The sequence below is a fragment of the Psammomys obesus genome, unplaced genomic scaffold (assembly GCF_907164565.1).
Source record: "Psammomys obesus unplaced genomic scaffold, mPsaObe1.curated_primary_1811, whole genome shotgun sequence".
Lineage (NCBI taxonomy): Eukaryota > Metazoa > Chordata > Mammalia > Rodentia > Muridae > Psammomys > Psammomys obesus.
This window is the reverse complement of record NW_026596166.1, coordinates 9,350,714-9,367,943: the sequence shown is the minus strand read 5'-3', so window position 1 is coordinate 9,367,943 and position 17,230 is coordinate 9,350,714. Positions and strand designations below refer to the sequence as shown.

General features: G+C 38.7%; 1 protein-coding gene across 1 annotated transcript in view; it reads left to right on the top strand.

Moving 5' to 3' along the window:
* Kiaa0586 (KIAA0586 ortholog) overlaps positions 1 to 17,230 on the top strand; it is a 103,323-nt gene that overhangs the window by 49,777 nt on the left and 36,316 nt on the right. The window contains exons 18-24 of the mRNA XM_055595315.1: positions 2,295 to 2,375; positions 4,249 to 4,442; positions 6,329 to 6,447; positions 9,664 to 9,863; positions 13,607 to 13,763; positions 14,682 to 14,901; positions 15,491 to 15,738. Of these exons, the coding sequence (XP_055451290.1) occupies positions 2,295 to 2,375; positions 4,249 to 4,442; positions 6,329 to 6,447; positions 9,664 to 9,863; positions 13,607 to 13,763; positions 14,682 to 14,901; positions 15,491 to 15,738 (1,219 nt within the window). The remainder of the gene's footprint in view (positions 1 to 2,294; positions 2,376 to 4,248; positions 4,443 to 6,328; positions 6,448 to 9,663; positions 9,864 to 13,606; positions 13,764 to 14,681; positions 14,902 to 15,490; positions 15,739 to 17,230) is intronic.

Below are 17,230 nucleotides of genomic sequence, written 5' to 3'. Positions count from 1 at the left end.
CTCACAGGTAATTTCTGTATCTTTGATTTATATGAAAATACTTGACTTATATGAAAATTATAAATTGGAATATAGATTTCTATATATTTGCTTATTGTGTGTGTCTGTACATGTGTGTATGTGTATATGTGCGTGTCCACCTGCACGTGTATGCATGCAACAGTGTACATGTGGACGTCAGAGGACAGCTAACAGGAGTCTCTGTTTTCCTTACACCACATATGGGTTTCGGGGATCAAAGCTGGGCTTGACTGCAAGTGCCTTTTCCCATCCAGAATTTGAGTTTTAATAGTGACAAGAAGTGTTTATATTTTGAGATGTTAAATATCTTGTCACATTGTTGACCTATAAAAATAGACATTTTTTATTAATTTGCTTCTGAATAATGATATTATGACTTTTATTACAGCAGTATGGCACTGTAACTTGTGCCTGGTTTTGTCTAATATAGCAAATTGATTATTGAGTTTATGGTTTTTAAAAATATCAAAAATTGCTTGATGTGACGGCAGAAGAAGGCAGATCCTTGTGAATTTGAGGTCAGCTCCATAAGGGCTAAGACCCTGTCTCAAAAAAGAAAACAAACAAACCAGAAACAAAAGCCAAAAATCAGCTGGGCACATCTGTGCACACCTATAATTCCCAGCATGTAGGAAGCAGAGACAGGAAGATTTCTGTGAATTTGAGTCCAGCATGGTCTGCTGAGCCAGCTCAGGAGAGCCAGGCTGACACAGTGGCACCCTGTTTAAAGGGGTTGGGGACAGAACTCAAAAATATTTCATGATCATGAACACTGTAATATAAATGGAATTTATACCTAATCTAACTAATAAACTTTTTATAAGTAATTTTGTTTTTCTCTGAAGTATATTAGAACATGTATGATAACAAATAATACATTTTGGAGTATGTATAATTCTGTTCTCAGCAAGAAACTCGTCATTTTTCGTAAGCAGATTTTATATAGCAAGGCCTAGATAGTAAACTTGAAGATAACTTTATTTTTATTAAAACACTTTGAAGATTTACTTACTCATTACTTAAATCTATGTATGTGTGGCCCTGTGTGAGGTTTTAGATGCACCAAGTCTGTGCAAGTGTGAAGGCCTGAGGGCATTGGATTCTGCAGCCGGAGTCACAGGCAGTTGTGAGCTGCCGGTCTCTGCAGGGCACGGTCTCTGTAATCTAAGTGCATTGCTGTTTGTGTGTGTTCAGTGTATGCGGTGCATGTGCGTGGGGTGTAGCAGGGTGTGTGCAGAGGTCAGAGACAGCTTTGAGGAGTTGTCCTCTCCTGTTATGCGGGTCTCAGAAATCAAACTCAGGTTGTCTGGCTCGTTGACAAGTACCAGGTAAAGAGCTATTGAGTCGTGTTGCTGACCCCATTTTTTTTTTTACTTTTAAAATGATTTGAATCTGTTTCTGTCTTTGGTGAGTCTGTGAATGTATACACCTTCATAGCTACACGTGTAAGCATTTCCCTCAGATGTAAAATTGGCCTGTTTGGTAGTCCTTCGCATTTTGCCCTGGAGTCTGGGGATATGGCTCAGCGGGTAAGAATGCTTGTGGCTGTGCCTGAGGACCTGAGTTTAATCCTCTAGACCCACATGATGTAAGGAGAAGCCTGATTCCAGTAATTATCCTTTGACCCTTCACATGAAGGCTTTGATGTCATTGTGGGCACAAACAAAATAAAATAAAAAATGTAATTTTTAAAAATTTGTATTTATTGATATAGTTTAAATGTCAGGCTGGTATTTGTGTTTGTCTTTGGAGACAGGGTCTCACGCTGCAGCCCAGACTATCTTAGGACTCATTAAGTAGCCCCTACTAACTCTGAGCTCACGTAATCCTGCCATGGTCCCCGAATGCTGGAGTTAGGCAGTGCGGGCCACCTAACCCGGATGATTTAAAAAATATATATTTTTTTATTGAAAATAACTTTTTGGCCAGACAGTGGCAGCACACACCTTTAATCCCAGCACTTGGGAGGCAGAGGTAAGCAGATCTCTGTGAGTTCAAGTTTCAGGATATCCAAGGCTACATAGAGAAACCCTGTCTTGAAAGATCAATAAATAAATTAAATAAATAAATAGACAAATAAATGAATAAATAATTTGTTATAGTTTTTAAAATGATGAGATAATGGATTGGGGATTAACCTGGATTTCATTTACAAATTAAAAATCACTCTGAACAGAGTATCAAAATAATAGGGCAATATTAAGATTAAAATCTGAGAAATTATAAGTACTTTAAAATTGAAGGCAATAAAACTTTCTAAAATATTTTCTTAGGCTCCAGAATTTATGAAGATGGAAGAAGAAGATGTGAAGCTTTCAGGAACTAACTTTGAAGAAGTAATCGATATTGTTCAGGTAACAAAGCTTAGAGACACAGGAAATCATTTTCCTACAAATATTTTTCCAGGTGGTTGACTGTCTTTTGACTGTCACAGCTGCGCCTCAAGGCTGTGAGAAGTGAGTCTTCACTTTGATGTAAATAGACTTTAACTTTTATATATGCTCATTTAAATTTCTTTTAGAATTTGTGACTTTTTTTTTTCTGTAGTATGCTGTTGCCTTCATAAACTTAATGGTAGTCCATTGTTTCCCTCCTGGAACATACCTGCTCCCTTCATTCCTCCGCCTTCCCTCTCTCCAATCTATTAAATTTAACCCTTCATTTCGGGAGGCAATAGTTAGGTTTATATTGAGAGAAAACTTTAAAATATCCAAAAATTTAAGGAAGACCCTGTATGCATGTCATTATAAAAATGATGGAAATAATAAAATGGGAGAGAAAGATAGGAAAATGTAAAACACATGAAAAATGGAGACACATACACACAAGATTATTTTAATATTATGAATATGGCATTTAGCATTAGGGAGAATACTTTTCACATTTCTTTGACTTTCAGACTAAGACTGACTTTGTTAATGAGGGGCCAGCGAGACGACTCAGCGGTGAAGAACATCAGTGCTCGTGCAGAGGACACAGTTCAGTGCTCAGCACCGCGTGGTGACTCACAGTTGCCTCTAACTCCACTTGCAGAGGATCCAACTTCTTATGACCGCCGCTGGCACCTGAACATGTGGAACACACACTTAAACTCAGATACATACACGTACACATAAAATACATACATGTTTTTAAACAAAATCTTATTTTTTAGAATATGCAGAGGTATGCATTGTACCCAAGATATGTTTCCTCATGTGAATGTTAGCTAAGTATTTTGAAGCTAGGAACCTTGTTTGTCTTTATAGTCCTCACATGTTGTTGTTGTTGTTGTTACATAGAATTGTTTTTTTCAATATATAAATAGAAGAAAGAGTTATAGAACTAACAATGGATTTGGGGTTGAGTGGTAAGGGCTCCTCGTGCTCTAGCTCTCTCACTTACTACCTAAGGGCTTTATTCCTCCAGAGGATATTGATGAGCTGGGATATTTAAAGAGTCTAGACATTGTTGAGATGCTTGTATAATTATAAATAAAATTATATCTGTGATTTGGATTAAAATGATCTGTGACAGAGAAAGTGGATGGGATAGACAAGTTAGGTGGCAAAGTAGACCGTGAGTTGATAATTGTTGAGTTTGGGGACTAGACACATGTAATTCAGATCATTTATATATAACATGTTGTACTTAGGCATTATTTTATTTTTAAACATGTAACATTTATCATAAAGAAAAGTTTTGAAAAATCAAAGAAATAATTTTGGGATGTGACATCATGATGAAAATAATGTGTAAGATAAACTATATGTATGTAAATTGCAGGTTCTGAAAGAATGAAATAATTGGGATCATCAGGTTTTTGTGATAATCAAGTTCATAAATTCCTGTATATTTCATAGGGTTTAATGCTAGAATCCCCAACTTTTCTAGCTTTATGACTATAAAGAACGGATACTGATTTTTTATATGGTGTGTATGGTGATGTGCAGTGAGACTCAGGTAGGCAAGAATTCTACCACTAAACCGTACCTGGAACCTGAGCAGTTTACAGAAGACAAACTGTGTGGATGCATTTTCCCCATTGTCATGTGTGACTTTTGTTTGTGTTGGGATAAGGGTAGTGTGTATGCTATATTTAATGTCATACCACCCAAGCAGAAGGTTATTGACTGGTTTGTGAATGTTGGTTAATTTCTAAAGCCGAGTTCTTTGCCTATGCTTGGCACTTAGTACATGTTGAACAGGTACATGAAAATGATAGTTTGGTTTTTCTTTTGTTAGCAGGAGGAGGAAAAACGTGATGAAATTCCTGAATGTTCTGCACCAATGTTGGAATTTAATAGAAGTGTTAAAGTCGCTCCTACAAAATATAATGGTCCTTCATTTCCTCCAGTGGTTTCTGCTTTTCATCCCACTACTGATATCTTGGATAAAGTAATTGAGAGAAAAGAAACATTGGAAAATAATTTGATTCAGTGGTGAGTTTATAATTCTGCTGGTGTGAGTAGAATTAGAATAGCACATATAAATGGAAATGGCTTAGAAGAGTATTCAGTAAGAGTGAAAGATGGTACCCTGCTGTTTAGATAAAGCAAGAGACGCAGTGTAAACCTAGTGTATAAGACCTTAAAATAAATTTGCACTGAACAAATGTTTGAAATATATATCAGGTTATCAACTGTACTTATCTCTGACTATAGGATTATGAGTGAACCTTACCAATTTAAAGAAAAAAAAAAAAACCCTTATTTTCTAAATTTTCCACAATGAACCTCTCACATTTATAGAGCAGTAATTTTTACTATGCCTATTAGCTGCTCTAAAGAAGTGTACTGAAGAAAGTCGCCTGCTCTGTACTCTTTGCTTTTCCTTTGACCTTCCTAACAGTGACCTTGGAATACATGTTTCTTTGTTCTTCAAGAAAAGAGTGCTACCCTGTATTGCAGTCTGTTTGTTTATGTTTTTGTTAAGGGGAGACCAGGACTTTTTGTAGCATTTTTTAAACTAAAATCACTTCACTCTAATTCACAAACAGAAGCATCACATGGCTAGTTTAAAGATGCTGTTTAAACACTTGCCTGGTCCCAAAACTCTGCTCAGTGAACCTTGTGGAGCTTTGATCTGATATGACTTGATATATGCTCCCTGAGTGAGAGGTACATTTTTCAAGTACATGATATACTGAATAATTATCAGCCCAAATAATATGCTTAACTTTCTGTCAGGCTAATATAAAAAGCCGTACATCAATTTCATAGTTTGTCCCTCAGAAGGAGAGTTTCATGGGCTTGTCTTAGCAGAAGAGACAGGTACTTTTCCTTCCAGTTGTGATGTCTGGAAGGCTGTTTTTGCATGTGTGTGCTGTGAGCACAGCTTTTTCTTAAGAGTGTTAAGCTATAAAGCTGCTGCCATCCAAATGAGGATGGTGCAGGTGCAGCAAGGGACTCTGGGGCCCAGGGTTAGGAGTCTGCTGCAGTGCTTCCATGCTTCCTAGGGCTAGGGGCGGAGGCCATGGGTGTGGCCTAGGTCCCGGGGCTTGGGAAGGTAAAGCCGAAGACAAGGAGTGGATCCCTGTCACCACGCTGGGCTGCCTGGTTAAGGACATGAAGATAAAGTTCTTGGAGGAAATTTACTTGTTCTCCCTGCCCATTAGGGAACCCAGGATTATCGATTTTTTCCTGGGTGCATCCCTAAAGGATGAGGTTCTAAAAATGATGCCAGTGCAGAAGCATAAACAGGCTGGCCAGCGGACCAGGGTCAAGGCTTTTGTTGCTGTGGGGACTATAGTAGTCACGTTCGTCTTGGTAGTTAGTGTTCCTAGGAGGTAGCCACTGCCATCCGAGGAACCATCAACTTGGTCAAGCTTTCCATCGTCCCTGTGCAGAGAGGCTAAACTGGGGCAATAAGATTGGCAAGCCCCATGCCATTCTGTGCAAGGTGCCAGGCTGCTGTTGCTCTGTTTTGGTGATCTGATCCCTTCTCCCAGAGGCATTGGCATTGTGCCCAAGAAGCTACTGATGATGGCCGGTATTGATGACCGCTACACATCAGCCAGGGGCGGCAATGCCACCCTGGGCAACTTTGCCAAGGCCACCTTTGATACCATCTCCAAGACCTATAGCTACCTGACCCCCAACCTCTGGAAAGAGGTTGTGTTCACTAAGTCTCCTTATCAGGAATTAACTGATCTTGTGAAAACCCACACCAGAGTCTCTGTTCAGAGGTCCCAGGCTCCAGCTGTGGCTACCACATAAGGGTTTTTATACAAGAAAAATAAAGTGAATTAAATCTGGGAAAAAAAGTGATAAAGCTAACACTTTATACTTTTTACCAAATTTAGGTGTATTTAACTTTATACTTCTAGGGTAGAACAAGAAGTTATGTCAAGAATTATCTCTGGGCTCTATCCACTCCAGCAACAGGCCAGACTTGATGCCAGTGTTTCAGTTAGTGAGGCAAGCGAACCATCAGCTTCTGACATGGGTACGTGAGATGGAACCTGTTGTCATTGTTGTTCTTACAAGATAAAGTCTTTATTTGGTTACTGTGGATTTCTGTATCCCTGAGGTCAAATGAGTCCTCGGCTGTCTCACTTTCTGCTTCTCTGTGGGTGAGATTAGTATTCCATTCCCCAACTTATTAAATAAAGCAGCTTTTAGGTTGCTAAGCCATTCGCCAGAAATCTTTTATTCCTCCACAGTAATATGTATATGAAATAAATTTATATAAACATATTGTGTAAATAGATGTACATATGTTATTGTGGAGGAACTGGAAAATACTGTATATGTGGGTGCATTCATGCCTAGGTCAGAGACAACTTTTGGAATTCAGTTCTGTCTTCCACGATAGGTTCAAGGAGCTACTCAGGTCATCAGCTTTGGGAGCAGTGTCTTTACCCACTAAACCATCTTTCTGGCACCTACTTATATTTTTTCTCATTGCTGCAACCAAGTCCCTAGCAAAGGGGAACTTATAGAGGAAAAGATTTATTTTGTTGGATGGTTTGAGATGGTAGAAGTTGGTTGTGGTGGGAAATGCATGGCAATGTGAGCGTGATGTGGCCGGTCATATGACATCCTCACTCCGAAGGCATAGGAGTATAGTATAGGTGGTCACATAGTGCCTCCTTAGGACACTAGGAGAGATGAAGGCTTCATGCCCAAATCCTTCCTCTTTTGAGTGCAGTCCAGAGTCCTAGTCCGTGGGATGGTGTTGCCTACATTGAGGGTGGGTCTTTACCTCCTGTTAAGTCTCTCTAGGGATGTCCTCAAAGACATGTCCAGCACTGTCTCCTAGGTGATTCCAAAACCCATCAGGTTGACAAGATTAATCATCAGACACATTTATAGATATTGATATATTATTGTTGTCTGACATCTTTCTTCTCACTAGACTTTAGATTATTCAGTATTTAACATGCTGCTTCTTCTGCCCAGCCCTTTGCTGCTAACTAATGAGGCTTTAACTAATCACTCAATGGCACCACCACACCTGGCTGAAAACTAATTTTTCTTTTGCAAGCTTGGAGACAGCTTTTTGGTGAGAGTTGGGAGCTTGTATCTACTTACTCCTCTCATTTGGGCTCCAGTCTGGCTTGAATCTGTGCAGCCTGTGTACATGCTGCTTCAGGCTCTGAGTTCATATGAGTCCTGTCGTGTTTGGACACTGTTTTCTTGTGTCCTCCATCCTCCCTGGCTCTTCAAATCTTCCCACCTCCTCTTCTGCATAGCTTCTTGAGAGGAGAGATTTGATGATGGCATCTCATTTAGGACAGAGTATTTCCAAGTCTTTCACTCTGTGCACGTTGTCCAGTGTGGGTCTCTGTGTTAGTGAATGTTGGCTTTAAAGCCTTTCATAGGCATGCTGAAATCCATAAAACCATAGAAGTCAGGGATGGAATAAGGGACTAGTGGGGACGGGAGGATCTCTCAAGAAAGGGGAACTAGAATATACAGTGTGGAGATTCAGGGGGTAGAATGAAGTAGGAGGATTAAATGGGAATGGGGAGGGAAAGGGGGTTATAGAAAGGGAAATGGGGAGGGACAACTAGCACTAAAGGCCATTTTAGGTGTCAGACGGAAACTCCTGCTGTAGGAGTGTCTTAAAATACATATTATACATGAGTGTGTATATATGTGTGTAGATTTATGTGTGTGTATGAGAGTCATCAGTCTTTTTAAAATTATAATTCAGTTACTTCAAATTCACCAGTTCTGATTATACAGTTTGACAAATTTTTTTGACAAGTTTTAAAATAGTTATGGCTTTAATCATGATGTCAGAAAATTTTTTTGTCAATACCAAAGTATCCTTACGCTGCTCCGTAAACAGTTCCTAGCCTCTGCCCATGTGCAGTAGTCTCAACAACTGTGTTTAGCTTTCTGTCATTGGACTTGAATCTTTTAAAAACATTCATACATGACTATGATATAACATACATTTTATGTTTGTTGTTGGCTGACTTATTTAACACATTAACTTTTTTTTTACATTGACTTTGTGTGTCTGGGTCTGTGCTCTGTCTGTGTACACGTGTGTGCTACAGTGTACTGTTGTGTCAGAGGACAGCTTGCAGGAGTTGGTTTTCTCCTTGTACCGTGGTTCAGGGGGTGGAACTTGAGTGGTCAGGCATAGCAGTAAGCATTTTTACCTGACAGCCATCTTGCCTATCCTAGTATAATATTTTGGCAATCACGTTTTGCAAATACTAGTATTATAGCTGGATATGCCGTAATTTGTTAATCCACTTACCAGCTGGTTGACATTTATAGTCTTTTAGTTTGGATCTGTCATAAATAAAACTGCTAAGAATATTTGCTGACAAATTTTTGTATAGAGACATCTTTTAATGTATCCTTGTCATGTGATGAATAAATGGTTATCAGAACTTGCTGAGCGTTTTCCAAATGGAGGTACCATGTTAAGTTACAAGCAGTCGTGTGTGATTGTTGCAGTTGCCCCCATGTTTATTGGCACATGATAGCACAATGGTTATTGTGGCCATTTGGCCTGGATGTGGAGATCTCTCACTGCTCTTTATTTGCCTTTCTCTGAATATGCTTGAGTAGTATAATATACTACTATATCAGCTAACGATAGCTAATGGTGATACGCAGATTTTCTTTAGTCTGTGTGTGTGTGTGTGTGTGTGTGTGTGTGTGTGTGTGTGTGTGTTGGTCTGCGTTAGTTGATGTGCACCGAATGTGCTCTTTTTAAAAAGCACCTCTTCTTTCCATCTCTCCAGTCTTGAGATGGCCTGTTCTTCCTTTACAGCCTGACCTTTACCTTCCCAGGTGCTGCTATAGAGGCATGAGAAGGCTTAGCCTGCAGTGCCCCTGCCTAATGTACCTGAAGGGGAGAGAGGAGGCTGCCTCCTGCTCACTGCCTCCTTGTGGTTTGTCAGGAGTGGAGATGGAAATCTAGTGTCAATTTCACTAACTTCTGCAGTGGTGGGGAAGAAGTCACATTAAATAAATTTTTACTTGTGTGTTTTTCTCCCTCTTGGTTTGTTGAAAAAGGATGTTCATTTAAGCTGCTATCTTTGTTGTCTTCATGGCTAGTAGCTTTGCTTCTATTCCATCGTTCACTCCTCCTTCCACACGCACATACATCTCTATCAGCTTCTCTAAAACTTCCAGAAGTAAGGTTTGACTGTAAGCATTTTCCCTGGTATTATTTGAAGTTCTTATTTTTAAGTTGTAGGAACAAGCAGCGGCGCACTCCAGCTTATGGCTGATGCCGGCGTTCCCGTGAACTCAGACATGATCAACCATTTTGTGACTGAAGCTCTGGCTGAGACCATTGCTGTCATGTTAGGGGACAGAGAGGCAAAGAAGCAAGAGCCTGCTGCCCCAGGTGTTCCTGGGGATCTTTCAGCAAGTGAAACGAACTTATTGGTAGGAATGACTTTTTCTTCTTTTGTGACTTAAGAATTATGGGGAACTTTTTAGACATTATTAAAGACTCTGTGTGTGTGTGTGTGTGTGTGTGTGTGTGTGTGCGCGCGCGCGCGCGCGCGCGCGTGCGCTTGTGTGTGCTTGTCATAGCTCTCATCCTATAGTCCACATCGGCCTGGAACTCTCTGTAGTTCAGGGGGCCCTCAGTATATATAAAAGATGCTAGTACTGTATCTGGGAGTTATCACACCTACATAAAAAGATAGATTTTTGAACTTAATGTTATAAAAACATAAATTGTGATAGAATTTTATTCATTTTTGCTGTAATTAACACTTTTCCTAGCATTTATTACTATTTTTTTTGAGATTGAGTTTCTTGTAGCTGAGGCTGGTCTTGAAGTCATGATGTAGCTGAAGCTGCCGTTGAACTGGATTCAGGTCGGAGCTATCACACCCAACTTAGCTATTTTTTGTTTTGTTTTGTTTTTAGAAAATTTTAAATCTACAGAAAAGTTACAAGTGTGATACAGTGATCATTTTTTTTCTGTATTGCATTTTACAATTGATGGCACTTGATTACATTTCTAAAAATCTATCTGTATGAAAAAGTTATTTTAAGTGTATAAGTATTTTATCTACATGTCTGTCTCTCCGCTACTTGCATGCAGTAGCCAGAAGAAGGCGTCTGATCTCCTAGAATAGACAATAGTGAGCCTACATGTGGGTGCTGGGACTTGAACCCAGGTTCTTTGGAAGAGCAGCCAGTGCTCCTAACTGCTGAGCAGCCATTTCTCCAACCCTATATAATATTCTTTAAAAAATGTTAGAAAGTTGAGGACATATGACTCTACCCCAAAAGCATTGGCAGCATTCCCTAAGAAGAAATTTGCACTGTTTTTTATTAATCATTTTCAGTAAACATATAAAAATAATGGGTTATGGAGCTGGAGAGATGGCTCGGTAGTTAAGTGCACTGGCTGCTCTTCCAGAGGTCCTGAGTTCAATTCCCAGCAACCACATGGTGGTTCAAAACTATGTATACAGTGATCTGATGCCCTCTTCTGTCATGCAGGTGTACATGCAGATAGAGCACTCATATGTAAAATAAATGATTCAATCTTAAAAAAATTATGGGTTATAACATTATATATATATATATGAAATGTATATATATGTTTATATATATATGTATATATAATGTATATATATGAAATATATATAAATGTATATATAAATATATATATTTGTATATATATAAATGTATATATATATAAATATATATAAATGTATATATAAATATATATATAAATGTATATATATATTTCATATATATATATGAAATGTTATAACCCATAATTTTTTTCATATATATATATATTAGTTTACTTTGTTAATATTCTCCACCTCCTATTCCCTCTTTTGTCCTCCCTTGCACTTCTTGCTGAGATCATTGGTCTTCCTCTTCCTAAATATCTGTTTTGTATCTTCATGTCATATACTTTTAAAATCTAGATTCCACTCATGTACTTTTAATCTCTAAAACATTTTTCTTTTCCTTTAGTCTTTAGGAGAAAAATATTTCAGAGACTTCATTATTGTTTGTCTGGTCACCCTTGCTATGTTAGTACAATTTCTAATCGATTGTAGGAACAGGGAATGATACGAATCCAAAATTGACTCTGCTACCATTTAAAACTCTGCAACTATTTCTGACCCTGTAAACCACAAAGAAACTGATCTTTTATAAAGCTATACATTTGATTTTTTTTTTTTTTTTTTTTAGACAGGGTTTCTCTTTGTAATAGAGCCCTGGCTGTCCTGGACTTGCTCTGGAGAACAGGCTGGCCTCAAACTTAGACCTGCCCTTTTCTGCCTTCTAAGTGCTGGAATTAAATGTGTGCGTCACCATCATGGGGATTTTTAATTTTAATTTTTTCTTCTTTAGAGATGAGGTTTTATTCTATGGTCCAGACTGGCCTCTGATTCCTGAATTTCATCTCTTCTTGTCTCAGCTTCCCAAGAAATTGTGATTACAAGTGCACGCCACCACATCCTGCTCTCTAATTTTTGTTTTTTAAGTTCTATTAGAAAATCTCCTTGAGCCAGGCATGGTGGTGCACACCTTTAACCCCAGCACCCAGGAAGCAGAGGCAATGGATCTCTGTGGGTTCAAGTCCAGTCTGGTCTACAAAGAGACTTGCAGGACAGTCAGGGCTATACAGAGAAACCCTGTATCTTGAAAACAAACAACAAAAATCTCATTGCTTACTAGGTTTTAATAAACCATTTTTCCACAAAGAAATTAAGGACTTGGTTCTTAGATTGTTTATATAACAGCATAAAGCGCTACAAGAGTTGGTTATAACATGAATCTTGAAAGTTCAAGATTTTATAGAAATAAGTCTAATTTTGATTTGTGTAATTTGGGAAGGATGGATACCCTCTTCATCATCATATAAGTTTCATGGACAATCAAATAGATGATATGTAACCTAAGGTCTAGAACTTCGTGAATCCTCAGTTCCTAACTATCTTTGACAAGTTTTAAAATAGTTATGTATTTAATCATGATGTCAGAAAACATTTTTTGTCAATACCAAAGCGTCCTTCATGCTGCTTGCTGTGGTCGCCTTCAGGTCCTTTCATGAGCACTAGGTGGGGCATTTAATTTACAAAAGAAGTGTAAATGGATTTTTATGTTGTACATATATGTAATCAAGAAGTGGGAAAGAGAGTATTTATTTAAATAAAATAATTTGCTGTTGAGCAGTGTTATGGATTTTTAATAACTTCTCCATCATTTTGGACAATATTAGGCACATTCAGGGTAGTATGACTGTGGCCTCTTCCCATCAGTTTAAGTTGGGTAGTACTTTGCAACACGGTAAGGGATGTATAATGTTAGAGTGGATAATAATGTTTTAAAATGAACAAAGGAAATGACCAGGTAGTTCTCTCACAGGAAAGAAATACAAATTGTCTATATAACCTATAAAAGATGGTTAAGGAGCAATAGGAATTCTCATTGCAGCTGCTGGTCATGTAAAGTCACATGGTGTTATAGGGAAATTTCACAGGATCTGGTCAGAATTAAACACAGTTCTTTCAGTAGTTAGGACTGAAAACTCATTCCACAGATAAATCTATGTACCTGTAATTTACTTAGACCAGGATTAATTGATAACTCTGAGGAAAGAAACTAGATAGCAAGAAAACAGGACACCATTTTCACTGTTATTCTTTATGTCTTTGAATTTTGGAACCTTTTGAATATTAACCTACTTGACTAATTGATATTAAATGTTTCCCTTTTTTCTTCTTTTGCATCGGACTCTTGTTTTCACTCTCCTACCCTCTTCCTTTTTCTTGCCCCCACTATTTTTGACATGGTGTTCCCTCATTCGCAGCGGCTAATGTTTTGGTACCTTGTCAGTCAGAGTCTCTCTTTGGCCACCTATCGAGTTTGTCATTGGGTGTGCCACCTTCCTCTTCATGTTAGAAGATGGTCACAGGTTTCTCTCAGAGGCAGAGTTATTTCAGCTGCCCAAGTGTTTCCTTAGGCCAGTCTTACATTGGCAACTAAATATTTAGGAGCCAGAGCACTTAGGTGCCTATTTTATTGTTGCTTTGACCATCCCTTTAAATTCTGTATCGTCTAGGATTGAGTTCACATTACTTTTTTGTATTGTTTTTGTTTGGGTTATTATGAACACAGTGTTTTATTTTGCCAATTTATCTTAGGCAAGAGTTTATACCCCAGTAGCTACACCGCAGCCTACTCCTCCTTCTTCACCATCACCCGCTAAGGAGCACATGTTGGTGAAAACTCCAGATTCCTCTCCCTGCGATTCGGATCAGGATATGGCTTCTCCTATTAAAGAAATACGTACTGAAAAAGGTAGACACCTTGTTTCTTTAAAAACATTTCTCTCTCTCTCTCTCTCTCTCTCTCTGTGTGTGTGTGTGTGTGTGTGTGTGTGTGTGATGTGGAGGCCAGGGTAAATACTTGGTGAAGTTGGTTTTCTCCTTTCATCTAATGTGGGTGCCATACCATGATTGAACTGCAGATGTCAGGCAAGTGCTTTGTTTGCTGAGGTATCTTGCCTACACCTAAAAATGTTGTTTCCATAACTTAGTGTTACTTTGAGCAACTATAGTTTTTGCTTAGTAGGCTTTAGTAAATGCTTTTTCTTTCAAGGAAACTAAGGAATTGCTTGCAGCTTGACTGCTTATGTAGCTGCAACAGAATACCACACACTAGATAATTTATAACTTACAGGAAAGTCTGTGAAGTCAGATCAAGGGGCTGCTTCTGTTGGAGCCATCTTGCTGAATCATGAGTGACAAAAGGCATTCTGTCGCAGCCAGAGAGCAGAAGCTTGCAAGCAGGGTCTGACGTCTCCTGGTGCTCTCCCCTGTGGAGAGAGCATGCACCGTGTGTAGCCCCTCCTCCACAGCGCAGCACATGCCTTGAAGATTAAGTTTCTAACATAACTTTCAGGGGAGGCAGTCACATGAAAGTGTCATTTCTGAAAATACGTAATCTAATAACTGCTAAAACTGCTTTAAATTATGGTAGTTTTTAAAATACCTTCTCAAGGTTTTAATTTTTATACCTTAATAAATTTAGAAATTGCTTATTAAAAACCATCATTGTTGCCATTATGATTGTCATTATTTAAATGCCGAAGGATATCTAAAATAATAGATCATCTTAGAAAGTTATTTAAAGTAGTAAATTATTTTTACTAATTTAAGTTTTGAATATTAATACTTACATTAATAAGTCCTAAGTATTTTTGTTTTTAATCTTCAGGAAGTGATATGGCTGCCATCACGCTTGTTAGTACCCCAACAGTTACCCCTGTTACTACACCTCCTCCAGCAGCAGCTCTTACCCCAACTTTGTCAGAAATTTCCATGGACAAGTTGAAGTTATCAAGCCCTGAACTCCCCAAGCCATGGGGCAGTGGAGACCTGCCGCTGGATGAAGAAAATCCTAACTCTGTTCAAGAGCTTCTTCACCCACGAGCTATGTAAGCGAGAACACACACTTGCTATTCTGCAGCTCTGCCAAACTCACACTCTTTCTGCATGTAAAATGGCAGGAACGTGCTGGGGGTGTGGCTTGTTAGGGAGCCCAGGCCGGTCTGGAATTTTATTTGTAGCTGAGGTTGTTCTTATATTGGTAATCTCCCTGCCTTGGCCTCCTTAGTGCTGGGATTACAGGCATGTTTCCACCATTCCTGGCTTTAGTCTATTTAGGAAAAGAAAAAGAAAACTTTTATAAATTTTAAATATTTTAAAATTAAACATACTCTCTTGTCTTTGCAAAAGGTTTTACGTTAAAAGAATAAATTGATTATTAATGAAATATAAAATTATTTCTCTGGTGTAGTTGATCATTTACTGTGCTCAGTTAATGTTTATATTATTAAATATCCCATATTGATTTCTTTTGTGGCAATAGCAGCTTTCAAGATGGCCAGAATGTTGTTGATTAGTTATAATAGTGTAGATCGTAGAAGTACTTTGCTGAAAGAGACTGTTAAGTCTGTTTTTGGCATATGAATGGATGTAGGCCTTCAGTGACCTAGTAATTGAAAATGTGCCTTTCTCTTGTAGTGTAATGTCTGTGGCTAAGGACGAAGAACCTGAGAGTGTCTACTTCTCTGCTCAGCCTGCACCTCCAGAGCCTGCTCCCCTAACAGCACTTCCCGAGGGCCCCAAGGTCCCTTCTCGGCAGATAGCCAGTTCCAGTTCATCCACACTGGAGAACACGAGCGTCACTGTCACGGAAACAGAAACGTTAGATAGGCATATCTCTGAAGGGGAGGTCTTACTTAGCTGTGGTCAAAACTTGGCCACCAAGAGTAAGTTCACAAATAGTAATTGAGTTTGTTGGTTACGTTATAGTAGTTTCCTTTGTGATACTTATCTTTTAAAAGTGTTTTTGTTGAACTGTCCAGATTTCCTTTAGTAGAAGGAATAGATGTTCTGTGCAGAGTGGTTAACTTTTCTGGGCTATAATTTTGAAGAATAAAATCTCCCTCAGAATTCTCTTCTTTAGAATTAATTTTTGTTTTTTCGAGACAGGGATTCTCTGTAGCCCTAGCTGTCCTGGATTCACCTTGAACTCATTCTGCCTTTGTAATGCTGGGGTTAAAGGCGTGCACCACCATGCCTGGCCAAAATTAATTTGATAATAGCTTGAAATATATTCTGTCAGTGTATTTTGTCTTTGCATGCATAGACACCTAAATACATACTTATGTGTGTACACATACCTTTCTATAGGATCATGCTGTGTATGTTATTGTAAAACCTGAACTTTTTACAAAATAATGTATGGTAAACATACTTCAATGTCAGTACATGTGGGTCATGCCTTTTCCATTGGCGTATGAGCTAGTCAAGTAATGCCTAAGTGAAGGTATTTACTTAGACTGTTTTCCATGTTCCAGACTATATACCAGTCTGTAGTGACCATCCTTGCACCTATCTTTGTGCACTTCCCTGATAGCTCCTTTAATCTGTGTCTACAAGTGGAATTGCTGAGACAGATTGGTACCTTTAAATGAGCAATATGCTCTCAGTGTGCTTCCCGGAAAGAGTAACCAGCTTTCAATTTAAATCGGTTCTTCAATACGTTTAACAACTTGCAGCAGTACCCATTTCTCAGTTTATTAGCTAGTGTGCTACTTGTAGTGACTTAAAATTCTGACAACCTAGGGCTGGAAAGTTAGCTCATTTCCTAAGAGCACTGGCTACTCTTTTAGAGGACCCAAGTTCAGTTCCCAGCACCAACATGGCCGATAACAGCTGCATGTAAATATAGTTTTAGGGGATCAGACACTCTCGTCAGGCCTCCATGGCACTAAGCATGCATATGGTGAACAGGCTTTCATGTAGGGAAAATACCCATACACATAAAATAATAACAAAAACTTCAGGTTAAAAACCAATTCTGAGATGGGCATGGTGGTACATGCCTTTAATTCTGGGAGGCAGAGGCAGGCAGATCCTCTGAGTTTAAGGCCAGCCTGGTCTATGAGTGAGTTTCCAGAATAGCCAGAGAAACCTTGACTTGAAAAAAACAAACAAATAAAAATTATTTTCTACTTTTTTTTGTTTGTTTGCTTTTCGAGACAGGGTTTCTCTCTGTAGCCTTGGCTGTCCTGGACTTGATCTGTAGAACAGGCTGGCCTCGAACTCAGAGATCCTCCTGCCTTCTCGAGCTCTGAGCTCCAGGATCAAAGGCCTGCACCACTGCGCCCAGCTCTCAAAGAAGAAAAAAATTAAACAACAAAAACATTTCTGACAACTTAATAGGCAAAATAAAAAGCTCATGTTTGTTATGCTTGA